The following is a 22,639-nucleotide window of genomic DNA, read 5'->3' as shown; positions in this document are numbered from 1 at the left end:
GAACGTTGTATTCAGTAACCACAATATTGTTTTAAGAAAGGCTTAAAGTGAATAGTAATTTAGTCTATATAAATACCCAATATAAAGAAAGATGTCCTCTGCATTCAGAGAAAGAATTGATAAATAGAAGTTTGTATAGAATAATTTTACATATTTATATACACCTGTGTTTGTGTGTGTGTGTGTGTGTGTGTGTGTGTGTGTGTGTGTTGTGTGTAATGGTAATTATCTCTAGGTTGAAGCAGGAGGGGGAAAAAAGAAAAAATTTATATCATAGTTTTGTTGTATATTTGAAAGGAATAGCAAATTGTGCATCTGTTGTTTCATGTATGATCATCCTTTTTGGGTAAACTATGCGATAAAAATGTTTGTTTTATTCTCTAAATTAAAATTTTTAAATGACATTCTCTATTTCATTAAAGACCTATTTTCCTTCCTGTGGGATTATAATCAGTTTTGCTGGGTAGGTTATTCTTGTTTGTAATTCTATATCCTTCTCCTTCCGTCTTATCTTATTCCAAGCTTTTCATTACTTTAAAATGGTGGTTGCTCATGGTTCTTGTCATTCATTCATTATTGAAGAAGACCAAAATGACATCACTATGTTTCAGACAAATTACGAGCTTGGAATGCTCTACCACAGATCAGGCACAAATAGTCCATGTGAACACCTGCAAAATTTATGTATTTCATGTTTTCTTTGAGCTGTTTCAATTCTATCTTGCTCATGGAGCTCAGCAACCTCTCTTAGTGAGGGCATGTCATGCTGGTCCTATTCCGGTATCTCCCATGCTGCGCAATCAATTCTAAAGTTCTTAAGAGAGGACCCAGTATCTTTCTTCTGATCCCCTTGTATTTGTGAGTTCTCCATAAAATTGTCTTTTTTGCAAGCTTACATTTGACATTTTAGCAATGTGGCCAGCCCATCATAGTTGCACTATTTGAAGTAGCATTTGAATACTTGGCAGTTGAGCTTGAGAAAGGACCTCTCAGTGTCTGGTATCTTCCCCTGTCAGGTGATCTTCAGAATCTTCCTAAGATAATTTAAATGGAAGTAATTCAGTTTCCTGGCAAAGTGTTGGTAGACTGTCCAGATTTCACAGGTACACAGCAATGAGATCAGCACAACAGCTCTGAAGACCAAACCAAAGTTTGGAAGTCAAATACTTCTTTTCTCCCACACTTTCTTTTGGAGTCTCCAACTAGCTCTGACAATGTATGTGTCAACCTAATTAACAATCTAACACTGTGTACCTTGGAAAGGACACTGCCAAGGTAAATAAACTCCACAATATTCAAAACTCCAGTTGCAGTAATGGATGGTTCCACATATGGATGGTGTGGTGCTGGGCTGATGGAGCACCTGTGTTTTCTTGGTGTTGATTGTTAGACCAAAATTAGCATAAGCAGCAGAGAATCGATCCATATTTTCTTGGTTGCTAAATTTTATGCTAGCCTGACTGTGGCTCCACAGTATATAGAATCTTTTCTTCCTGGTTGCTTGCAGTATTTTCCCCTTGACTTGGGAATTCTAGATTTTTGGTCATAATATTTCTGGTCAGTTATTTTTCTCTTGAAATGTTTCACATTTTCTTTTTTTTTTTTTGGCTTTTGACTTTATTGTTTCATGATGTTTTATGGAGTCATTAACTTCTAATTCTAATTTTTAAGGAGTTATTTTCTTCAGTAATGTTTTGTACCTCTTTTACCAAGTTGTTTTTTTTTGGTTTATGCAACTTTATTGAAGAAAAATAAATCAATTACTAGCAGAGCTATTAGTTGATCACTCATCCATTGCCAACTTGCATCATTTATTCAGTGCTATATTAAACAGTGTATTGGAAGATAGATTAACTAATAGCTCCAAGCCTCCTAACAAAATTTAAATGAAAATTACAAAAAAGTTCAAGACCCTCTTTTGGAATACAAGAGGTGTTTGACTTCCAGTTTCCATTCTCTGTAGAACAGGTACAGGTCATTCCTTTATTGACATACATAAAATACATCACCTTTTCTGTTCTGCTGATGCTATAAATTCAGTACCAATTCTGCAACCATATCAGTTATGAGCATAAAGTATATCATGAAACTTCAAATCTCTTAACAATGGAAGGCTTAAACAAGATGGATACTGCTACAGTAATGCTGCTTCCTTTGATATGACAATTGAGCATCCATCTCCCTTCCCCTCAGATGTTATCTTCAAGCATCTGTTAGAGCAGTGAGGAATAGTTTTAGTCTCATAACCAAGTTAGAGTGAAGACATTGGCCACATAATACACATGCTCCATTTTTTAAAAAAAATTCTTGTTAACTACTTTACAGTTTCTAAAAGCAGTTGTTGTCCAAAGCTGGAAGAACTTAAGTCTTCTCAGACGAGCATGTGCATGAATGGAGGAAGGTAAACAAAAAATAAAATTAAAAAAAGATGAGGTCTGATAGGGGAGCAGCCGGATAAGAAAATCAAAAAAGGAACAGTCATTTAAAGTTTATTCCAGCTATAATGCAGGTTATTCTGACTTTAAGGTAGCATCACACGGCATACTTCTGAGTCCATTCTCGAAATATTCTGTTGTGCTTGTCTCTGTCTGTTTTATAGATCCGTGCAATCTCTGGCACTAAGGGGTCATCTGGGTTTAGATCACATAGCAGTGAACAAATGGATAAAAGAATTTTAGAAATAGTTAAAGCAGGAGACCACTGTGATCTTAGAATATCGAGACAAATGTTGCCATTATTGTTAATGTTTGGATGATAAATTCTTGTTGTAAATGCAACCTTAGGTGGTTTGAAGGGGTAGTCTGTAGGGAAATGAATTGTCAAAAAGAATACACCGCCTTGATATGGGCTGTCATTAGGTCCCATCATTGTGGCTTGCCAACGAAACATATCATCCCCAACCGGACCTGCAGAACACTGTGCCGGAGGGTCGCGGGCCACATCGCTAAGTTCCTTATTGATCCGTTTCAGCGGCATGGTGCTCTCGGTGGGCAGCGGGTCCGGCCCAGGGGCGGGGTGGGGGGAGGGCATCGCCCTTCTCTCACCAGCTCCGCCCGACACAGGCGCAGAGGGGCCGGGGCCGCCCTCAGGCTGCGGCCTCCCCGGGCCGACGGGGCTCACGCTTACCAAGTTGTTAATTGTCTTTCATATCTTTCTTTTTTTTAAAGATTTTTTTTTATTTTGAATTGTACAATTTTTCCCCTAATCTTACATCCCTCCCCCCCACCCCCACAGAAGGCAATTTGCCAGTCTTTACATTGTTTCCATGGTATACATTGATCCAAATTGAGTGTGATGAGAGAGAAATCATATCCTTAAGGAAGAAACATAAAGTAAAAAAGATAACAAGATCAGACAATAAGATAACAGTTTTTTTCCCCCCTAAATTAAAGATAATAGTCCTTGGTCTTTGTTCAAACTCCACAGTTGTTTCTCTGGATACAGATGGTATTCTCCATTGCAGACAGCCCCAAATTGTCCCTGAGTGTTGCACTGATGGAATGATCCTTCATATCTTTCTTGCAAAGTTCTCCCATTTTTCCCCTCTATTGTTCTTGAGTTTTTAATTTTTTTTTTTTTTTTTTGCTGCTGCTCTTAAAAAACTCATCCTCTAGGAAATCAGGTGCTTTTTAAAACTCTTTCCTGGAAATTTAGAAATGCTTTCTTCTAAGAATTCTTGTTGGGATTATGTCCAATTTGCACTTTTCTTTGCGGCTTTGCTTATAGTTTTAAGTAATAGTCTCCTGTGTTTGTTTCCCTGTTATTATAGTAGCTATTTGTAGTTGGGGGGGGTTCTGCTTTTTTTTGTTGTTGCTCATTCTTCTAGTTTAATTCTTGACTTTCTATTTTATGTTAATACTGTGTACTGGGCACTTCTGGGGCTGGGTCTGACCCGAACTTTTGTCCTTTTATGTTCTTCAATTGATTTCATAGCTCAGTAATGGGGGTCTACAAATCTTCAGTGATCTGGGGTGAGAAATGCATTGTCAGAACTCTGCAAGTTCATGATCTGTTGATTTGTGCACACCTAGGTTTAGTAGACTGCTATTGGACTCAGTCACTATGAGCCTGCTAGCAGACTGTAGTATCAGAGCAACTTAACTGCCACTGGCTCTCCTTTGGTCTACAATTCTTGCCTTTATTAATCCACTGTAGGTTTATATGTTAGGCTAAAGGCTATAGCTGTGTCATCAGTTATAGCTGCTCCCAGTCCCCCAGTCTCAGAATCAAGAAACTTGTTCCTTGTTCAATAATCAGATAAGACATTGACTCAGAACTTGGTAACAGGCAACAGGGATGCCAGTAGGCACCCATTCTTTTTGTTCTAGTTTTTTTTTTTGCAAGGCAAATGGGGTTAAGTGGCTTGCCCAAGGCCACACAGCTAGGTAATTATTAAGTGTCTGAAACCAGATTTGAACCCAGGTACTCCTAATTCCAGGGCCGATGCTTTATCCACTGAGCTACCTAGCCTCCCCTAGGCACCCATTCTTAAACCTAGATTGTAGGGGTCTCCCACAATCTCTTTCTGTTCTGGTCCTTCCTCTTCTGGTGCTCTGTCTCAGTCTGGTTTTCATTCTGGCTTTGTGCATTCCTGACCAGTCTGCATTGTGTCTCCACAAACCTCTCTATGTTCCCAACCTGCCCTGGACTAGAGAAATGACTCACTGTGTCATTTTCCTTGCTTTAGTGATTAGAATTCAGGCTGGTGAGTTTTCTAGTTTGTTGCAGAGGAGATATAGTTGGATAAAACAAATAGCTTTCCAGAAAGATTGTATTTTTTTTGGAGTAGATTCACCAACAGTACATTGAATGTGCCTATTTTCCCATAGCCCCTCCAACATTTATAATTTTCTTTCTTGTTATCTTTGCCACTCTGTGGGGGTGAGATGGAATCTTAAAATTGCTTTCATTTGAATTTCTCTGATTAGTTCTGTTTTTCAGTATTTATTCATATGACTATAAATAACTGAGATTTCTTTCCTTGAAAACTACTATCTTCCAAGCCATCTTATCTGTTTTGTGATTTTCTGTATTATCAAAAAAATTCACCCCTGATATCCATCAACTCTGAGTCCCTATTCTTTTAGACAGGCCATTCTTCAGAGATTAAACACTGAATCTCTTACTTGGTCTATGCTCAAAACCATACTAGTTCAGGAGGACTTCATACCACTAGTAGTCAAATCACAGCCATAACCTTGAAATATACCCATCTCTATGTCACAATGAAGCAGTGGGAAAGGATTTGAAGCAAAAACATGCTATGTATAGAAATAACCACTATACTAAGTAGTATGTGATCAAAATTAAATAAATGGTGTGGATAATTAGGAGTACAGGACAATTGATTTTGATCTGGAAGAGACCCTGAAGACCATCAAGTGCAACATCCTTATTTTAAAGATGCAGAAACTTAGGGTTCAAACATGTGATTTACCCAGAGTTACTTAACTAGTATCTACATATTAGGGATAGGATTTGAACTCAGACATTCCTGGTTCCAAGTCCAGCGTCTTAAACCACTATGACAAAGTTTAAAAGATGGAGAGATTATTGTGAGGAAATCAATTAGAATGCAAACTTCTTTAGGTTCGAGATTATACATTACTATGTACACTAATTATGTCATATATGTGATTTATGTTCATTAATTGATAAAGTTCATAGAATTTTAAAATTTACTCATTATACTTAACTTCTACATTCTTAGGAGAAAGCTGAACATCCGAAAGGAAAAATTACTTGACAAGGTGTATAGTGAACCTTGATTGGCACCTTTAGTTCCTAAAGTATTCTATTCCTGTAGTCTCAAAAAATGTTGGTTCATTTAAAAATTTTTTTTCCTACAGAGCTGAACCTGAACAAAGTTGGGGTGAGAGAGGGAGGGGTTAACCCTGATACTAAGCCGCTAGGGAAGACACTGTCTCTTTCAAGGTTTAGAAGAGTACTTAACAGATGTAGGGGTGTCTACCCAGTACCATTTCTGGCAATTGCTGAGCTCTGTTTTGTCCCCAACAGCTCTTTATTTTGAAGGAGATAGAGAAAAGAATGTGGTTGTTGCCCATTGCCTCTTTGATAAAATACAAATTCCCTTAGCTTGTCATTCAATGCCCTTCACAATCCACAGACTTTCTTCCTTATTGCCCTTTATACTACTAATAAGGACCCCATCCCTCCTTATATGTAGCATCAGAGGTGTTCTTGTTGTTTAAAGGGAGTTTGAATAGGCATCTCTCTAAGCAGAGGGTAAAAGGAGGAGATTTGCTCATTTTCTTCTCCTCAGAGAAAGGTAGTACTGGGCTAGAATTCTATCTGATCCTTAAATTGAGGATAAACTGATTTTTTTTAAATATATATATATATATATATATATATATAGTTATTTATTTATTCTTATTTTTCTACAAATGATTTTTTTATATATCACTAAAATATTATTGTTTAAGAGTAAACATAATACCCCTTCCCCCAAAAAATATTGACCCACATGAGCAATAAAGTAAAGGAAAGAGAAAAAGTTAAAATTAAAATTAATAATAATAATAATAATAATGTACAGCCAGATGGCGCAGACCAACAACTACTCATCTGTGTGACCCTGGACAAGCCGCCCCAACCTCATTGCCCTGAAAAAAACAAAAAAATAACCAAAATAAAATATAAGAATAATAATAAAAATAGTAGGGGCAGCCAGATGGCTCAGCAGACAGAGCACCAGCCCTGGAGCCAGGAGCACCCTGGGTACAAATCCAGCTTCAGACACCCAACAGTCACCCAGCTGTGTGGCCCCAGTCATGCCACCCAGCCCCATTTGCCCTGCAACCCCCAAAATAACAATAATAATAATAATAATAATAATAATAATAAGAAGAAGAAGAAGAAGAAGAAGAAGAAGAAGAAATGTGCTTCAGTCTGTATTCCAACACCTACAGCTCTGCAGTGGGTGGATCACAGCCTTTATGATAAGTCCATCACAAAAGCTACTTCCATATTTTTCCACTGTTGCCATTGCTGATCGCAGCTCCCTCCATTCGTACCTCCCCACTACCATATAGTATATTTTCTTTCTCCTTTCACTTTGTCCCTCTTCTTAAATGTGCTGTAGGGTAGCTAAATGGCACAGCAGACAGATCCCCAGCCCTGGGTCCAAGAGACACCAAGCCCATATACCATCCCTTAGGCCCAGCATCCACCTGGCCCTATGGTCCGGAACAGGACATCCAATCCCAGCCCCTTGCAAGAAGTAAACAAGAAAATGTGTTATATCTGACTACTCTCCCCTCATGGTCCATCCTCTCCTCCATCACTCACATCCCCCCCCTTCCCCCTGTCCCCCTTTTCTCCTTCTTACTCTAGATGTCTATACCTGATTGAGTATATATGCTGTTTCCTCTCTTAGCCACCTCTGATGAGAGCAAAGGTTCCCTCATTCCCCCTTGCCTTCCCCCCCTTTCCATATCATTGCAATAACTCATTGTAATAAAAAAAATCTTATTATATGAAATATCTTAGTCTATTCCACCTCTCCTTTTTCTTTTTTTTTCTTTTTTTTGCAAGGCAATGGGGTTAAGTGGCTTGCCCAAGGCCACACAGCTAGGTAATTATTAAGTGTCTGAGGCTGGATTTGAACTCAGATACTCCTGACTCCTCAGGTACTCCGGTGCTCTATCCACTGTGCCACCTAGCTGCCCCTCTCCTTTTTCTTTCTCCCATTTTTACACTATATTATATCTTCAAATTCAGCTCTCTCTTGTGCTTCATATATAAAAGCTCCTTCTACCTGCTCTATTAAATGAGAAGGCCCATATGAGTATTATCAGTGTCATTTTTCTATGTAGGAATACATGCAGTTCACCATCATTAAATCCCTCATATTTTACCCTTCTCTTCCACTCTCTATGCTTCACCTGAGTTCTGTATTTGAAGATCAAACTTTCTGTTCAGCTCTGGCCATTTCAACAGGAACATTTTAAATTCCCCTGGTTCACTGAAAGTCCATCTTTTTCCCTGGAAGAGGACATTCATTTTTTCTGGGTAGTTGATTTTCATTTGCATTCTAAGATCTTTTGCCTTCCAGTATATTATATTCCAAGCTTATGAGCTTTTTTTTTTCTGTCAAATAAGTTTTATTGGTACTAGCTTTATTCTCAATATTTGATGTTACAAATTTTGGGATCTTTCACATACACTGGATCCTTGTAAGTAACAGGCATAAATCCCATTATTTGAGCCCGCTTAATAGCCTTTGTAATCTCCTTCTGTTTTTTCCCACATAAGCCTGTAATGTGTCTTCCATAAATGCATCCAGTGAATGGAGAAACAAACTGGGACAAAAGCTGTATGTTCTTATAATCTACAAGTTTTCCACACAAGATACATTTTTTGTTTGGTTCCTTGTAGGGATTTTCCATTGGGACTGGCAAGTCTTCATTCCTGGCCAACTGTGTATTCTGGGAACAACCTCTCCAAAGTACTGGAATGGTGTGACTCTCATGGCCAGCATGGCCGAAGCAAGCACTTCCCAGCCGCGTGAGCAGCTCCCCTCTCCCCAGAGACAGGGAAGCTGGTGGGAGCGCCATGCCAGGCCCCGCAGCTTCCCTGCCCTCACTCGGAAGCACTCACTCTATGAGCTTTTAATGTAGTTGCTGCTAAGTCCTGACTGCAGCTTCATGATATTTGAATTGTGTCCTTCTGGCTGCTTGTACTATTTTCTCTTTGACTTGGGAGTTCTGGAAATTGGCTATAATATTCCTGGGGGTTGGGTTTTTTTTTTTTTTTGGATCTCTGTCTCAGGGAGATTGGTGGATTCTCTCCATTTCTATTTTGCCCTCTGCTTCTAGGATATCAGGGTAATTTTCCTACAGTAATTCTTTGAAAATGATGTCAAGGCTCTTTTCCTGGTCATGACTTTCAGGTATTCCAATAATTTTTAAATTATCTTTCCTGAATCTGTTTTCCAGATCAGTTGTTTTTTTTCAATGAGATGTTTCATATTTTCTTCTAATTTTTCATTCTTTTGGTTTTGAAATACTGTGTCTTGATTTCTTGTAAAATCAGCAGCTTCCCTCCCTCAGTTCCATTCTACATCTGAAGGATTTATTTTCCTCAGATAACTTTCTTATCTCTTTTTCATCTGGCCAGTTCTGCTTTTTAAAGCATTCTTCTCCTCAATAACTTTTTGAACTGTTTTATCCATTTGACCTATGCTGGTTTTTAACATGTTATTTTCTTCAGCATTTTTTTTGGATCTCCTTGACTAAGCTGCTGACTTCTTTTTCATGTTTTTTCCTGCATCTCTCTCATTTCTTTCCTCAATTTTTCTTCTATTTCCCTCACTTTCAGAATCTTTTTTTGATCTCTATCATAGCCTGAGCCCAATTTCCATTTTTCTTGGAGTCTTTAGATGCAGAAGCTTGTACTTTCTCATCTTCAGACTAAGTATTTTGATCCTTCTTGGGATCACAGGCAAAGTATTTATCATTGGTATTCCTCGTTTTTCTCTGTTTACTCATTTCCCCATCTGCCCTTGGTTTTGGGGTGCTTCTTGAGCTTTTGAGTATTATTGGAACACCTCCCCCACAAGGATCTCGATGTGTGAAAGCTCTGTCTTCCCTCCTGGTCCGTGAATGACCACAAACACACCCCTTTGCCATGGGGCTGAGGTGGGGGGGGCTGCTGTTCTATGGGGGGCCTAGACTGCGATCAGGATCTGAATGTGGTCAGAGCCCCAGAGCCCTGTTCCAGGGATAGAGGACAGACTTCTGTAGTCTCTCTCCTCTCCCCTACCTAGGCTGAGCACTCAAGCCTGGGGGCTCCTCCTTACTGGCTCTGCCTGCTTCCAGTTCCTGGATCTGGGCTGCCCGGCCAAGTTGCTCGCTGAGTGCCCTAAGGGCTGGGCTTCACATGCTCACTCTGGTAGAGGTTCCCTGTTAATCTTCCAAGTTGTGCCCAGTGCTCCCTGGGGGTGTAGGTCAGGAAACTGCCCCCCCCCCCCCCGGGGCTGCCTCCGGGAGGCTGAAGTTCCTTAGCTCTGGCCCCTCTAACCCCATTGAGCAGAGCCTTTCTGCTGTTTTCCAGGTTACCTTGGGTTGGAGAACTGCCTCACTGTATCCCACTGTAGGTTCTGTCTCTCAAAAATTTAATTAGAATTCTTATTTTATAAGTTTGGAAATATCAGAAAGAGAGTACCTAAGAGAGGATCTTCTCATGTCACTGTCTTGGCTCCGCCCCCTTAAACCTCTGATCTGAAAGGGGGAAAACTTTATATCCAAGGCTGGATTTCTTTTCTTAGAAACAAGTCACTGTACTTCCCTTTCAGCAGAGCTGGAAAAAATGGCCTGAACAGCCCACCACTACTATACTGAATTGTGGGAAAGAGTGTTTGGCTCCAAATAACGAAACTTAGCTTGGTGGAGTGATAGAAGAATTAATCATTTAATTAACGATTCTTGCAAGAGCCAGGTGCCCTTCCAGTGAGAGACTCCCCCAGATTGCAGCAATGTCCAACATAATAAAGGTTAGAAGGCTTTTCCCCGCTCCCTTCTAAGTCCTGATAGGTTCTCATCATTAGGGGTACAATCTAAAAGATACATCCACCACATGATACTCTTAAACATGTTCCCACCCCCCACCCCATCCTATGGTGTTTATTATGCTGACGAGCCTCAATTATGAAAAGGGGAGTGTGGGTTAATATGCATGGACCTTATTAGGGAAGTGCACTTGCAAGAAGTCAAAGACCCTAGGTCAACTCTTGACTAGGTCCAGCTACTTTTTTGGCCTCCCCCAGCTAAGAAGCCTTCATGTCTGGTTAGGGGACCCTTTCCAAGTTCAGTGATTGGTCTGGGTCATTTTGTAGACCACTTTCCCCTTTGTTTCACCTGCATATACCTGCATGAATCTTGCATCCATTTGGCCTAATCAATAATTAGAAATTCCTGCCTTTCTAAGGCAGGATGCAGGCAGGATATTTGGTTACAGATACCTATGAAATTCTAGCAACATCCCCCTCATATCTTTTTTTGGGGGGAGTTGCAAGGCAAATGGGGTTAAGTGACTAGCCCAAGGCCACACAGCTAGGTAATTATTCAAGTGTCTGAGACCGGATTTGAACCCGCATACTCCTGACTCCAGGCCCGGTGCTTTATCCACTGTGCCACCTAGCCGCCCCCATCCCCTCATATCTTGTGGAAAACCAAACACTCAATAATTTCTCATACCTTCTCTCCAAAGTACCAGTTCCACAATGAACACACATAGCAAGTAATAAATAGACCCTTTATCCAAGTAGAAAAATAGAAATCAGAGAAAATCTACCTAGAGGAACATACATATATACATATGTATATATACATATATGTATATATATACATATGTGTATATATATATACATATATATGTATAAAATACAAAGTGAAGGAGCTACCCCATTGAGAGCTAGGTAACCACTCAATCAAGAGAGTGCCAGATTTCACCCAAGGAGAAATTCCCCCAAGTCTCTAGTGGATCAAGTTCAGGATAGGGACCTAATGAAGACTGCCAAGTCCTTTTATGTCAGATTTTCCTCAGAATCTTATTTTCCCTTTAGCAACCTGAAGTGAATTTGGTATCCATTTTCTCTCTCAAAACTGGAAAGTAGAAGTGCCTTAGGTGACTGCAGAGTCCAAAGAGATTGAACAGACTCTTGAAAAGACTTTATTCTCTCCAGATTTCCCAACTCACCTCACAGGCAGGCACAGATTGCCACCAATGAGTAGAGAATTTCAAACCAATGGATTTTGGAACTTGGAATTTTGGAGCTAGAGTTAAAAAAATTCTTACTTATTTTAGTTTTCTTTTTAAAGCTTGTCATATCTAACTCTTTTATCTTGTGCAGTTTTCATTTATTTCTAGGAATATAACTCCGTGGGAAAAAAAAAACAGGCTTCAAAAACCTATTTTTGATTTAAACCTAAAGTACTCAGGTCACCACAAAAGTCTCTCTTGCTCATTGTTTGAGTTTTGATGACTCAGAATAAGTGTAAAAAACAATTGTTTTCTGTTCTGGCCAGAAACTCTGGAGGAGAGAGTGAGGCAGATGACTTTTCCTCACTTAAATCCAATTTGAAGGCTAGTTAAGACATCACTCTCACGAGTCCTCTTCAAGAACAAAGGATGAACAACAATAGCAACAATATATTCTATCAAATTCCAGGAAAATCAGCCTCCCTGCTGCCTGTCCTTACCCTTCTCCCCAGCTTGGAATTCTACTTTCTGCCTTGGCACAACCTGTCCACTATGCTTGGAATGTACTCTTCTCATATCTGCCTTTCAATATCTCAAGCTTTCTTCATATCTCAGCCCTCTTCCTAGCTTTGTAAGCAAAGACCCCTTTGCCTTCATACATCTTCTCAGTTGTGATCTCTCCTTGTTGCAATGAGGACTCCTAAAAGTACCATCTGTCCACTTCTCCCTTAATCTCCCCATTATGTCAAGTCAAAGGATTGTACCAACATCCTGGAGGGGAAGATTCCTGTGATTTATGGATGCCTTTAGAATCATTAATAAAGCAAAAAAAAAGTCCGAAGTTAGGAGGAGGCACTCTCCCTGACCAGTACCTCTTGGCTTCTAAACAGGAAGCAACAACCTGATTGAGGGTCAGCCCCTTAATAGACAAGCATGGAAGCACTTTCTGATTTGTGCAATTATAAGAATATATTTCTACAAAATCTCACTTTTGAGGTCTGATTCCTACTTGAGCCCCATGCATGCATAAACACCCACCTAGATAACTAGTAAACATGTATATTGACCTAATTCTGTTGTTCCCTATTAGAACAAACTCTGGAAATTTCTGCATGGACAATATTAATGCATCTAGGATAAGAAAAATGGTTGAATGGGAAAGAATCTTTGTATCAAATTTCTTTATTAAAGATTTTATTTATTTTGAGTTTTACAATTTTTCCCCTAATCTTACTTCCCTCCCCCCACCCCCACAGAAGGGAATTTGTCAGCCTTTGCATTGTTTCCATGGTATACATTGATCCAAATTGAGTGTGATGAGAAATCATATCCTTAAGGAAGAAACATAAAGTATAAGAGATAGCAAGATCAGACAATAAGATATAAGTTTTTTTTTCCCCCTAAATTTATGGTAATAGTCCTTGGTCTTTGTTCAAACTCCACAGTTGTTTCTCTGGATACAGATGGTATTCTCCATGGCAGACAGCCCAAAATTCTCCCTGATTGTTGCACCGATGGAATGAGCGAGTCCATCAAGGTTGAACATCACCCCCATGTTGTTGTTAGGGTATACAATGTTCTGGTTCTGCTCATCTCGCTCAGCATCAGTTCATGCAAATCCCTGTATTAAATTTCTAAGAAATTCTATTTCTTTTTAGGAATATGCCAAACTCTTGAAAGTTGTTAATATGAGGCACAGACCACCACCACCCGAAGGCCAGGTATATTACTTTTAGTTCTTCCCCCAGGGTTCTCTGGTACTCTTTAGGTAACTGGGGAGTGTCTAGGCTGTCTGCAAATTGTTACAGCCCTTTCTTCAATTATAAGAGGTGGGGGCAGCTAGGTGGATAAAGCACCAGTCCTGGAGTCAGGAGTACCTGGGTTCAAATCCCGTCTCAGACACTTAATAATTACCTAGCTGTGTGGCCTTGGGCAAGCCACTTAACCCCATTTGCCTTGCAAAAACCCAATTATAAGAGGTGGTCCCCTGCAACTCAGTTCCATTATTCATTTACAATCAGATTAGGGCCAGCTGGGTGATTCAGTGGATAGAGCACTGACCCTGGAGTCAGGAGACCTGAGTTCAAATCCAGCCCCAGACACTTATTAATTACCTAGCTGTGTGACCTTGGGCAAATCACTATTTTTTTTGTTTATTTATTTTATATTATTACAATAATGTTGTTATGAGAGTAAACATAAACATTCCTCCCCTCCAAAAAGATGGGAAACCTCAACAACAGTGAGAAATGAAAAAAAAATGTATTTCAGTCTGTGTTCAGATTCCAATCACTATGTCTCTGGGATGAGTTGCCCTCTTTATCATAAGTCCACCAGAGAAGTTGCTTCAATATTTTTCCCACAGTTGCTATTACTAGCTGTATTACCCTCCACTCTATTCCTTACCACTGTCATTTATTCTATTCTCTCCTTTCAGCCTGTCCCTGTGTTTTATCTGAGTACCCTCTCCCACAATCTTCCCTCTCTTCTATCAACTATTCCCCCTTTCCTCTCCCCATTCCCCTTTATTCCATTCCTTTCCTCTCATTTTTCTCTAGGGTATACCCTATTAAGTGTGTTTGTTATTTCCTCTCTGAGCCATTTCTGATGAGAATGAAGGCTCACTCATTCCCCTTCATCTTCCCCCATTCTACTCCATTGTAAAAGCTTTTTCTTGATTCTTATGTGAAATATCTTAACCCCTTCTCCCTCTCCTTTCCCTTCCTCCCAGTACTTCGCTTTATCATCCATTGTCTCCATCTTTTTACTATATTATACCATTATATTCAGCTCCTTCCTGAGCCTTTTCTATATATGCTCCTTCTAACTGCTCTTACAAATGAAAAAGTTCATATGAGTTATCAGTATCTTCTTCCCATGCAGGAAAACAAACAGTTCAACATAATTAAGTTCCTCATAATTACTCTTTCTCATCCACCCCCACTATGGCTCACCAGAGTCCTGTACTTGGAGATCAGACTTTCTGTTCAGCTCTGGTTGTTTCAATAGGAAAGTTTGAAAGTCCATCTTTTCCCCAGAAAGAGGATGTTCAGTTTTACTGGGTAGTTGATTCTTGGTTGTAAACCAAGATCTTTTGCTTCCAGAATATCATATTCCAAGCCCTAAGAGCCTTTAATGTAGCTGCCAAATGCTGTATAATTTTGACTATAGAGCCATGGTAGTTGAATTGCTTGTTTTTGGAAACTTTTAGAATTCTTCTTTGACTTTGGAGTTTTGGAATTTGGTTATAATATTCCTGGTAGTTTTTCTTTTGGGATCTCTTTCAGGAGATTATTGGTAAATTCCCTCAATTTCTATTTTACCTTCTGCTTCTAGGATCTCAGGGCAATTTTGCTGTATTATTATTTTTTGGAAAATGAAGTCTAGGCCCTTTTCCTGGTCATGACATTCAGGTAACCCATAATTTTAAAATTATCTCTGCTGGATCTGTTTTCAAGATTGTTTTTTTTCCCCAATGAGATATTTCACATTTTCTTCTAATTTTTGTTTTTTATGGAATAGTTTTATTTCTTCCTGATTTCTTGCAAAGTCATTGGCTTCCTTTAGTTCCATTCTGCATTTGAAGGAGTTATTTTTTCAGAGAGCTTTTTTATCTCCTTTTCCAGTTGGCCAATTCTGTTTTTTAAGGCATTCTTCTCATTTGCCTTTTGTGTTGCTGTTTCTATTTGGCCTAAACTGGTTTTTTTTTTAGTTGTTTTTTCTTTTTAGGTTTTTTGCAAGGCAATGGGGTTAGGTGGCCTTGCCCCAGGTCACACAGCTAGGTAATTATTAAGTGTCTGAGGCTGGATTTGAACTCAGGTACTTCTGACTCCAGGGCCGAGCTCTATCCCCTGTGTCACTTAGCTTCCCCTTAACTTGTTTTTAACATATTATTTTTTTCAGTATTTTTTTTCTTTCACTAAGCTATTGATTTGCTTTTCATGATTTATCTGTATCATTCTCATTTCTCCTACCAATTTTTCCCTTACCTCCCTTAATTGCTTTTCAAAGACTTTTTTGAGCTCATCCATATATAGCCTGAACCCATTTTCTATTTCTCTTGGAGGTTTTGGGTACATCTCGGAGGTTTTGTCATCTTCTGAATTTTCCTTAGGACCAAAGTAATTTTCTGTGGTCAGATTCTTCTTTTTCTTTTGTTTGCTCATTTCCTCAGCCTACGACTGTTTTACTGCACTTCCAAGGCTTAAATTGGAGCCTCATATCATTCATCTTATAGTACAGGATAGTTTTATTGATTAACTCTTAGTCAGCTCTTTATTTGGCACTATCTGTGGAAGCAGAATTCTCCTGGAATGGAGCCCTATATCCTACTATTCCCTACTTTTCTTTTAATATATATTAAAGCCCAAACTAGCCAAGACCAGATTGGACTCACTGGGTCATGGTCTAATCACCATGCCCAAAGTCATTGTACCGGCTTAATTAGCTTCATACATATTAGCTTCTCTACCCAATGAGGAGTTTTAAGATTCATTATAATAACATATGATATATGTGAAAGGATGATCAGGGCAGGGGAACATATTAAGATTAAGGATACAAGGGGAAGGTAAAAAGGGTTGTAACCTAGGAGAGGTTGCACACTTTAGACTCATTTTATATTTATTGTTCAATTTTTTTCAGCATTAATTTACATTCCTTGTCACTACTTTTGTCATCCATTTCTTTCATGAGCATCATCTTGGTACTCCTTTTCTTGATTATATGAATTTCTTCTATATTTTGTATAGTAGTTTGCACAAATCACACAAAGAGTTGTATGAAACAAGGTGTACATAGAAATAAGATTAACCCACTTACAGCAATTAAAATGACTCCCTCCACCTGCTTACTTTATAAGCCATTAAACAAATTCAACCAGGATATATTAATGGACAGGTCCATGTCTGGACAGGAACATGTGCTATTTTCCTAATACTCCCAGTGATCTCCTTTACAACTTGTCCATTATCATCTATTTTTATATGACAGAGAGGTTGGGTGTCCTATATGCTCCCCCTTCTTTCTGCTAGTAAATAACCAAAACCCAATCTATGTTGTAACCCTGCTTCCCTGGTCTGTGTAGCTTGATTGATTGATAACTCTGTTATCTGGCTGTTTGATTGGTGATGATCTCTACTATTGTTTGTTATCCTAGGAGTCTGGTGAGAATATAAGTTTTGTTTTGTTTTTTGCAAGGCAAATGGGGTTAAGTGGCTTGCCCAAGGCCACACAGCTAGGTAATTATTATTATTGTGTCTTGAGACTGGATTTGAACCCAGGTACTCCTGACTCCAAGACCAGTGCTTTATCCACTATGCCACCTAGCTGCCCCTGAATGTTGTTTTTCATAATTTTCTATTCCCTCCTCCCTTTTTCCATCACTCTTGCTCCAGAATCGGCTGAAGTAGAACCCTTGATGTATACTCTTATTCCAACCCAGAAGGGAAAGAATAAAGTCACGATCTCTTGCCATAATCCTTTTCTGAGTTGTTTCAAGGTATCCACTTTTCTTTATGGCACTTAAGATGAGTGGAATTCCAAGCACCCTTTTAAGAGGTGCAGTCATGAGTTCTTACCATGTCCTGACTCCAATCAGTATACTTGCATCTGCTTACTCCCAGCCTTTCTCCTCCCAATTTGATTTCAGCAATATTTGCCTTCTCTTGACTCCAACAAATGCCAACTAAGTTTCTCACCCTTGGTACAGAACCCAGTACCATGTCATACCTTTGACTGGTTGCTGAGAATTCATACTGGACTCGGGGGTATAGGCAACAATGGTCAGTTGTCAAGCTGCTTTGGGCCATCGTTTTGGATCAGTTGGACATATTAAAGGTTTTGGCAATGACTTTCATCAATCCTATGAAGACATTATCTTGGGGGGGTAGATTGGCATAGAGTGAGTAGGAGCGCTAATGGCTTGTATAAGTATGACCATCAGGAAAATGGTCAGGTTTGAACCTCATTCAGTCCATTCACCTTTTTCTAGGCCTTCCTATTATTCTTTTTTTTTTTTTTAGGTTTTTGCAAGGCAAATGGGGTTAAAGTGGCTTGCCCAAGGCCACACACCTTCCTATTATTCTTTTGGGAAAAATTAAGGTTACTAATCTTACTAATGTCAAAACACTTGAGATTTAAGTCTGTTGATTGAGGAGGATTAACATTATCATTGAGAAGTACCAGCTCATCCCTTTTCTAAGTATGATTGCCTCATACTTCAGAATCATGAACTGGTTAAACATCTCCCACTCCTTGGTTCAGAATAGTCTTTACTTGATGGGGCATGTTCACTACCGCTGCTCCTCCAAATGTAAGTTTTCTGCTTTTCTACCAACAGGGCAGTAGTTGTCACTGCCCACACACACTTTGGTCAACCTTGAGAGACTGTGTCTCAAAATTTCAATAGGAAAGCCAGAGGCCATTTGTCCTGCCCATGACTGGATGAAGACAATGAGAGTAGCAACTCTTTCCACAGTGGCAAACAGATGAGGGGCCTGTTTAGGGTGGATCATGCCAGGACTGGAGCCTGGGTAAGATGCTGTCTCAAGTCTTTGATCAACTGCTTTTCTCCTGTGTTCCACTGTGGAGCCTTGGGGTCTTCCTCCAGCAATTTCTGTCACTTGTGCTTAGGAATCTATCTACAACTAATAATACCTAATTATTCCCAGAAATTTTCTCAGCTCCTGCATGGCAGGGGCAATTCTGCAATCCCTTTTATCCTTGCAGGGTTAATTTTTCTTTTGCCCTTATTAATCAAGTGCCCCAGATATTTGACTTCTTGCTCTACAAATTGTAGTTTCTTGAGATATCCTCAACACTTGTCCAAATAGATTGGGAGAGTCAGCAAACCTCTGCTGTAATACTGTCTACCAATAGTGCTGATTTCTCCCCAGTCAGAGGATGTTCACCAGGTAAAAGTAAATAAAGCATCCTTCAAAGCTACCACACCAAACTGCCTATGCTCTAGGGAAATTCTATTCAACAAGGTTTATGCCTTGGGTACTACAGGGTGGTAGATCTGTACTCTTTTATTTACTGTCCTGTAGTTCTGTACAAGATGGTATTCCATTTGACTTATTAGAATGAATCAGAGAATTATGTTTTGACATACAGAGTTCTAGTAAATCATTTTCTATCAGCCTACCAATCACTGACTGTAGACCCTTCTTTCCTTCCAAGGGGATAGTATACTGCCTTACACATACCACTTCCTCAGGGTTCTTTAGCTTAATTACTAGGGGCTCAATCTTTAAATCTCCCATTTCTAACCCTGGCCCAGACTTTGTGGTCTATCTGCTGTTCATGTTAAGCCAGAAGAAGGCACATCCTAACAACCATTTGATTATCAAATACTTCCAGTCCCAGCCCTAAATGGATGATGAGGTCTCTCCATCAAGGAGCTCCCTGCTTTTGTGCATGAACAGGAATTCAGCAAAACCCTTCTGTCCATTCCATGGAACAGGACTCCTATCAATGACTAATCCTTGAAAGTCCTCCCCTTTCACCCCTGTGACTTTGATAGTTCTCTTCCCTATTTTAATTCCTGGTGACAGTAGACAGATCTCTCTGCTCCTGCATCTACCAGGAATGGTAGTTCTTCCCTAATTTCCCCAACCTATAAATTTACTAGGGGTTCCTGGTAGGAAAGGAGAGAATAGAACATGTTCCTCCTTTGTCACCTTGGGGCATTCTCTTCTAAAATACCCATCCTTCCCACAGTGATAACAGGTAATCTTGTCTTTTCCCTTCTCCCAACTCTTGCCTTTCTTCCAGTTCTGATTCCTGGGGAACTTTTGCCTCCCCTGTAACTGGCTTTTTCATAACCTCCCTATTTGGATCATAATCTGGCTTTTCTGCCTGTTTCTCATCTTCCCTTCTGACATACATTTTCTGCACTTTGCTTAACAGTTCTTCTAAGGGGGTCTTTCATTCCACCTAAACCTGTCTGACACTCAGTTTCTTCATCTGTAAAATGGAATCATATCTCTCAAAGTCAAGTGAATTAATATATCTATTGCTGGAATTCTGTCCAGGAAGGAAACTTTAACAGAAATGGGAAGCCCAGTTACCACTCCTCTGGCAAACTCAATGCAAAACGACAAAGTGATCTTATCCATCCTAGAACTGTACAAAAAGTAGTAAAAAAGATCATAGGCAATAAGATAGGCACCTGCCAGCAAACAAGCACAAAATAAATAATCTATCAGTCTCGTACTACCTGAGAATCCCATATCCCCAAATCTGCAAAGCTCTATATTCAGAAGCCACAAGAATAAAGGGCTTGTCCAAGAAAGCCCCAAGAGGGTAAGAAGCCCACAGTCGTCATCTCGGAAGTGACCAGTGTAGATGGCAATGCTCAGGCTGGGCCATTCCAGGTCTAGGGGTTTGAGATTTCCAGCACTCTGTCCTGAGATGCCAAAGAGGACCCTGAAGAGCAAGAGTTCTGTAGAAAAGCCTAATCCTGAGAGGTAAGAGGTCATCCTAGAAATACAAGTGAAGTCCCTTAAAACCAAAATAGATCAAATAGAAATAAATGACTTCATAAAACAAGAAATATTAAAACAAAATCAAAAGATTGAAAAATTGAAGAAAATATAAGACATTTGCTACAAAAAGAATAACTGAGTTGTAAAAGAAGCCAAAGAGGGCTAACCGAAGAATCATTGGACTCTGTTGGGCATAGTGGTACACACATTTAGTTATGGCTACTTGGGAGGCAGAGATTGATAGACTATGGCTTGGGCTGAACTTCAGATGAACTAAAAGTTAAGTGCCTGCACTAAGTCTGTATCACAGGGTGGATCCCTCAGTAGGTAAGGGGCTTACCAATCAGTCTGAGGGTTAAAGCAGCCCAGATTGGAAATGGGGCAGGTCAGAGCATCTGGGCCAATAAACAGTGGGACTGGTCCACTGAGAATCTGCTTTACCTCTAGCATGGACAAGATAGGGAGATGGAGTATCTTAAAAAAAATAAAAGGAATCATCAGACTCCATGATTTTAAAAAATTGCCTTGACATAATACTTCTTTGTTTTTTTTGCAGGGCAGTGGGGTTAAGTGACTTGCCCAAGGTCACACAAAGCTAGGTAATTATTAAATGCCTGAGGTTGGATTTGAACTCAAGTCATCCTGACTCCAAGGCTGGTGCTCTACCCACTATGCCACCTGGCTACCCTTTGTTACAATATTTCAAAAAAATCATAAATGAAAACTACCTTGATCATTTAAAAACAAGAGAACAAAGTGAAAACAGAGAAAAAAAAATCAACAATTTCCTTCTGAAAAGATGAAAAAAAGACCCAGAAATTTCAAAGCCAAAATTCAAAGTTCTCGATAGTGGAAAAAAAGACAACAAAAATAAACTTCAAGCAGCCAGACAGCAGTTCCAATACCATATAATTAATCAGGATCACACAAAGTCTGTGATTTTCTACTACAAAAGACAGATTATAGAATACAGTATTTCAAAAGGCAAAAAAGATAAATAGGCTTATAATAAAAAAATGACTCACTTTGAAAAGTTGATTATTCTGAGGGGAAAAATGGACTTCTAATGGAATAGAAGATTTTAATGCATTTCTAATGAAAAGACCAGAGTTAAGTAAAAAATTTAAAGTGCAACTATAATAATTCAAAGAAACCTACAAGGATACAGTTATTCAGGAATGAGAAGGTTAACAGCACAATAGGAGGATACTGAAAAGAATTAAATAAGATAGAGGACCTGGGGACTAATTGGGTTCATTCTGGTCTTAAAGGGAAGAACAAAATTAGAAGGTAAAAGGATTATTATAGGAAGAAGGGTGTAGAATTTAAATAGCAATGCATGGGAAGAAAAGTAAGCAGAAGATTTTAAGCAGTTATGAAATGAACATTTTTCTTGGCATAAGAAAGGGAAGAGAGAGGAGGAGTGGAGAGAAAGAGACAGTTGAATGCTATGGAGGGAATAGGTGCTAACTAAACAACCTTCTCATTAAGAGAATAGATCCCAAAAGGAGGATTAAGGGAGAGAGTGGGGGAAGGAATCAAAGAACTGAAAATGAAAGGTTTGCCCATCATTTGAAGCAGGAGCTACAGACTGGCAGGATATGGTTGTGAGATTTATGAGAAATGTTTTTCAGAGATATTTGGGTCTATAAGGAACAGATACAGAATCAAATAAGTATGACCAGAATAATAATTTCTTCAATAATATGCTAAAGAAAAATTATTATTATTATTATTATTATTATTATTATTATTATTATTTTAGGTTTTTGCAAGGCAAATGGGGTTAAGTGGCTTGCCCAAGGCCACACATCTAGGTAATTATTAAGTGTCTGAGACCAGATTTGAACCCAGGTACTCCTGACTCCAAGGCCGGTGCTTTATCCACTATGCCACCTAGCCACCCCGAAAAATTATTTTAAAAGAATTAACTTTGATCATAGTATTGTATTCATCTCCTGAAAGGTGATGGACTAAAGATGTAGTTTATCTCATATTTTCAGATGTCTCAAATAGAGGAATGGAAGAAGAAAGGAGAAAAGAAGAAAGTTCAGAAGGAAGCACAGAAATGCAGAACAGTTCTGAAAGTATTACGTTAAGATCATTATATTTATTACATAAGATCATTATATGTCATAATTTTTTAAAAAAGCAAGTCATATGAAAGATAATTGTATTTTATGTACAATCCTTTTTATGTTCTAATTTGTAGTGAAAATGATCATTTTAAATTTAGAATAAAAATAAAATATAATGTAAAGTATTATGCTAGCTATTATTATTTATATGCAGTAGTTAAGACTTCAGTCAGTAGGTTATGTGATTATCAGTAACACAGTTATGAATTTTCATTTTCTCACATAAGTTAACTACAGCAGTTTCAAGATATATTATCTTTTCAAGGAAAATAAAAAATCCAGACCTAC

General features: G+C 39.0%; 1 protein-coding gene and 2 pseudogenes across 1 annotated transcript in view; 1 reads left to right on the top strand and 2 right to left on the bottom strand.

Moving 5' to 3' along the window:
* LOC141489130 (uncharacterized) overlaps positions 1-22,377 on the top strand; it is a 36,072-nt gene extending 13,695 nt beyond the window's left edge. Inside the window, exon 4 of the mRNA XM_074189873.1 lies at positions 22,217-22,377. Coding sequence (XP_074045974.1) covers positions 22,217-22,377 — 161 coding nt within the window. The remainder of the gene's footprint in view (positions 1-22,216) is intronic.
* LOC141515884 (ubiquitin-conjugating enzyme E2 D3 pseudogene) lies at positions 2,355-2,976 on the bottom strand (annotated as a pseudogene).
* On the bottom strand, positions 8,103-8,579 carry LOC141515868 (small ribosomal subunit protein bS18m pseudogene; annotated as a pseudogene).
* Positions 22,378-22,639: the final 262 nt, after the last annotated feature.

This window comes from Macrotis lagotis, chromosome 1 (genome assembly GCF_037893015.1).
Source record: "Macrotis lagotis isolate mMagLag1 chromosome 1, bilby.v1.9.chrom.fasta, whole genome shotgun sequence".
Classification (NCBI taxonomy): Eukaryota; Metazoa; Chordata; class Mammalia; order Peramelemorphia; family Peramelidae; genus Macrotis; species Macrotis lagotis.
This window is presented reverse-complemented; position numbering and strand designations above follow the sequence as displayed.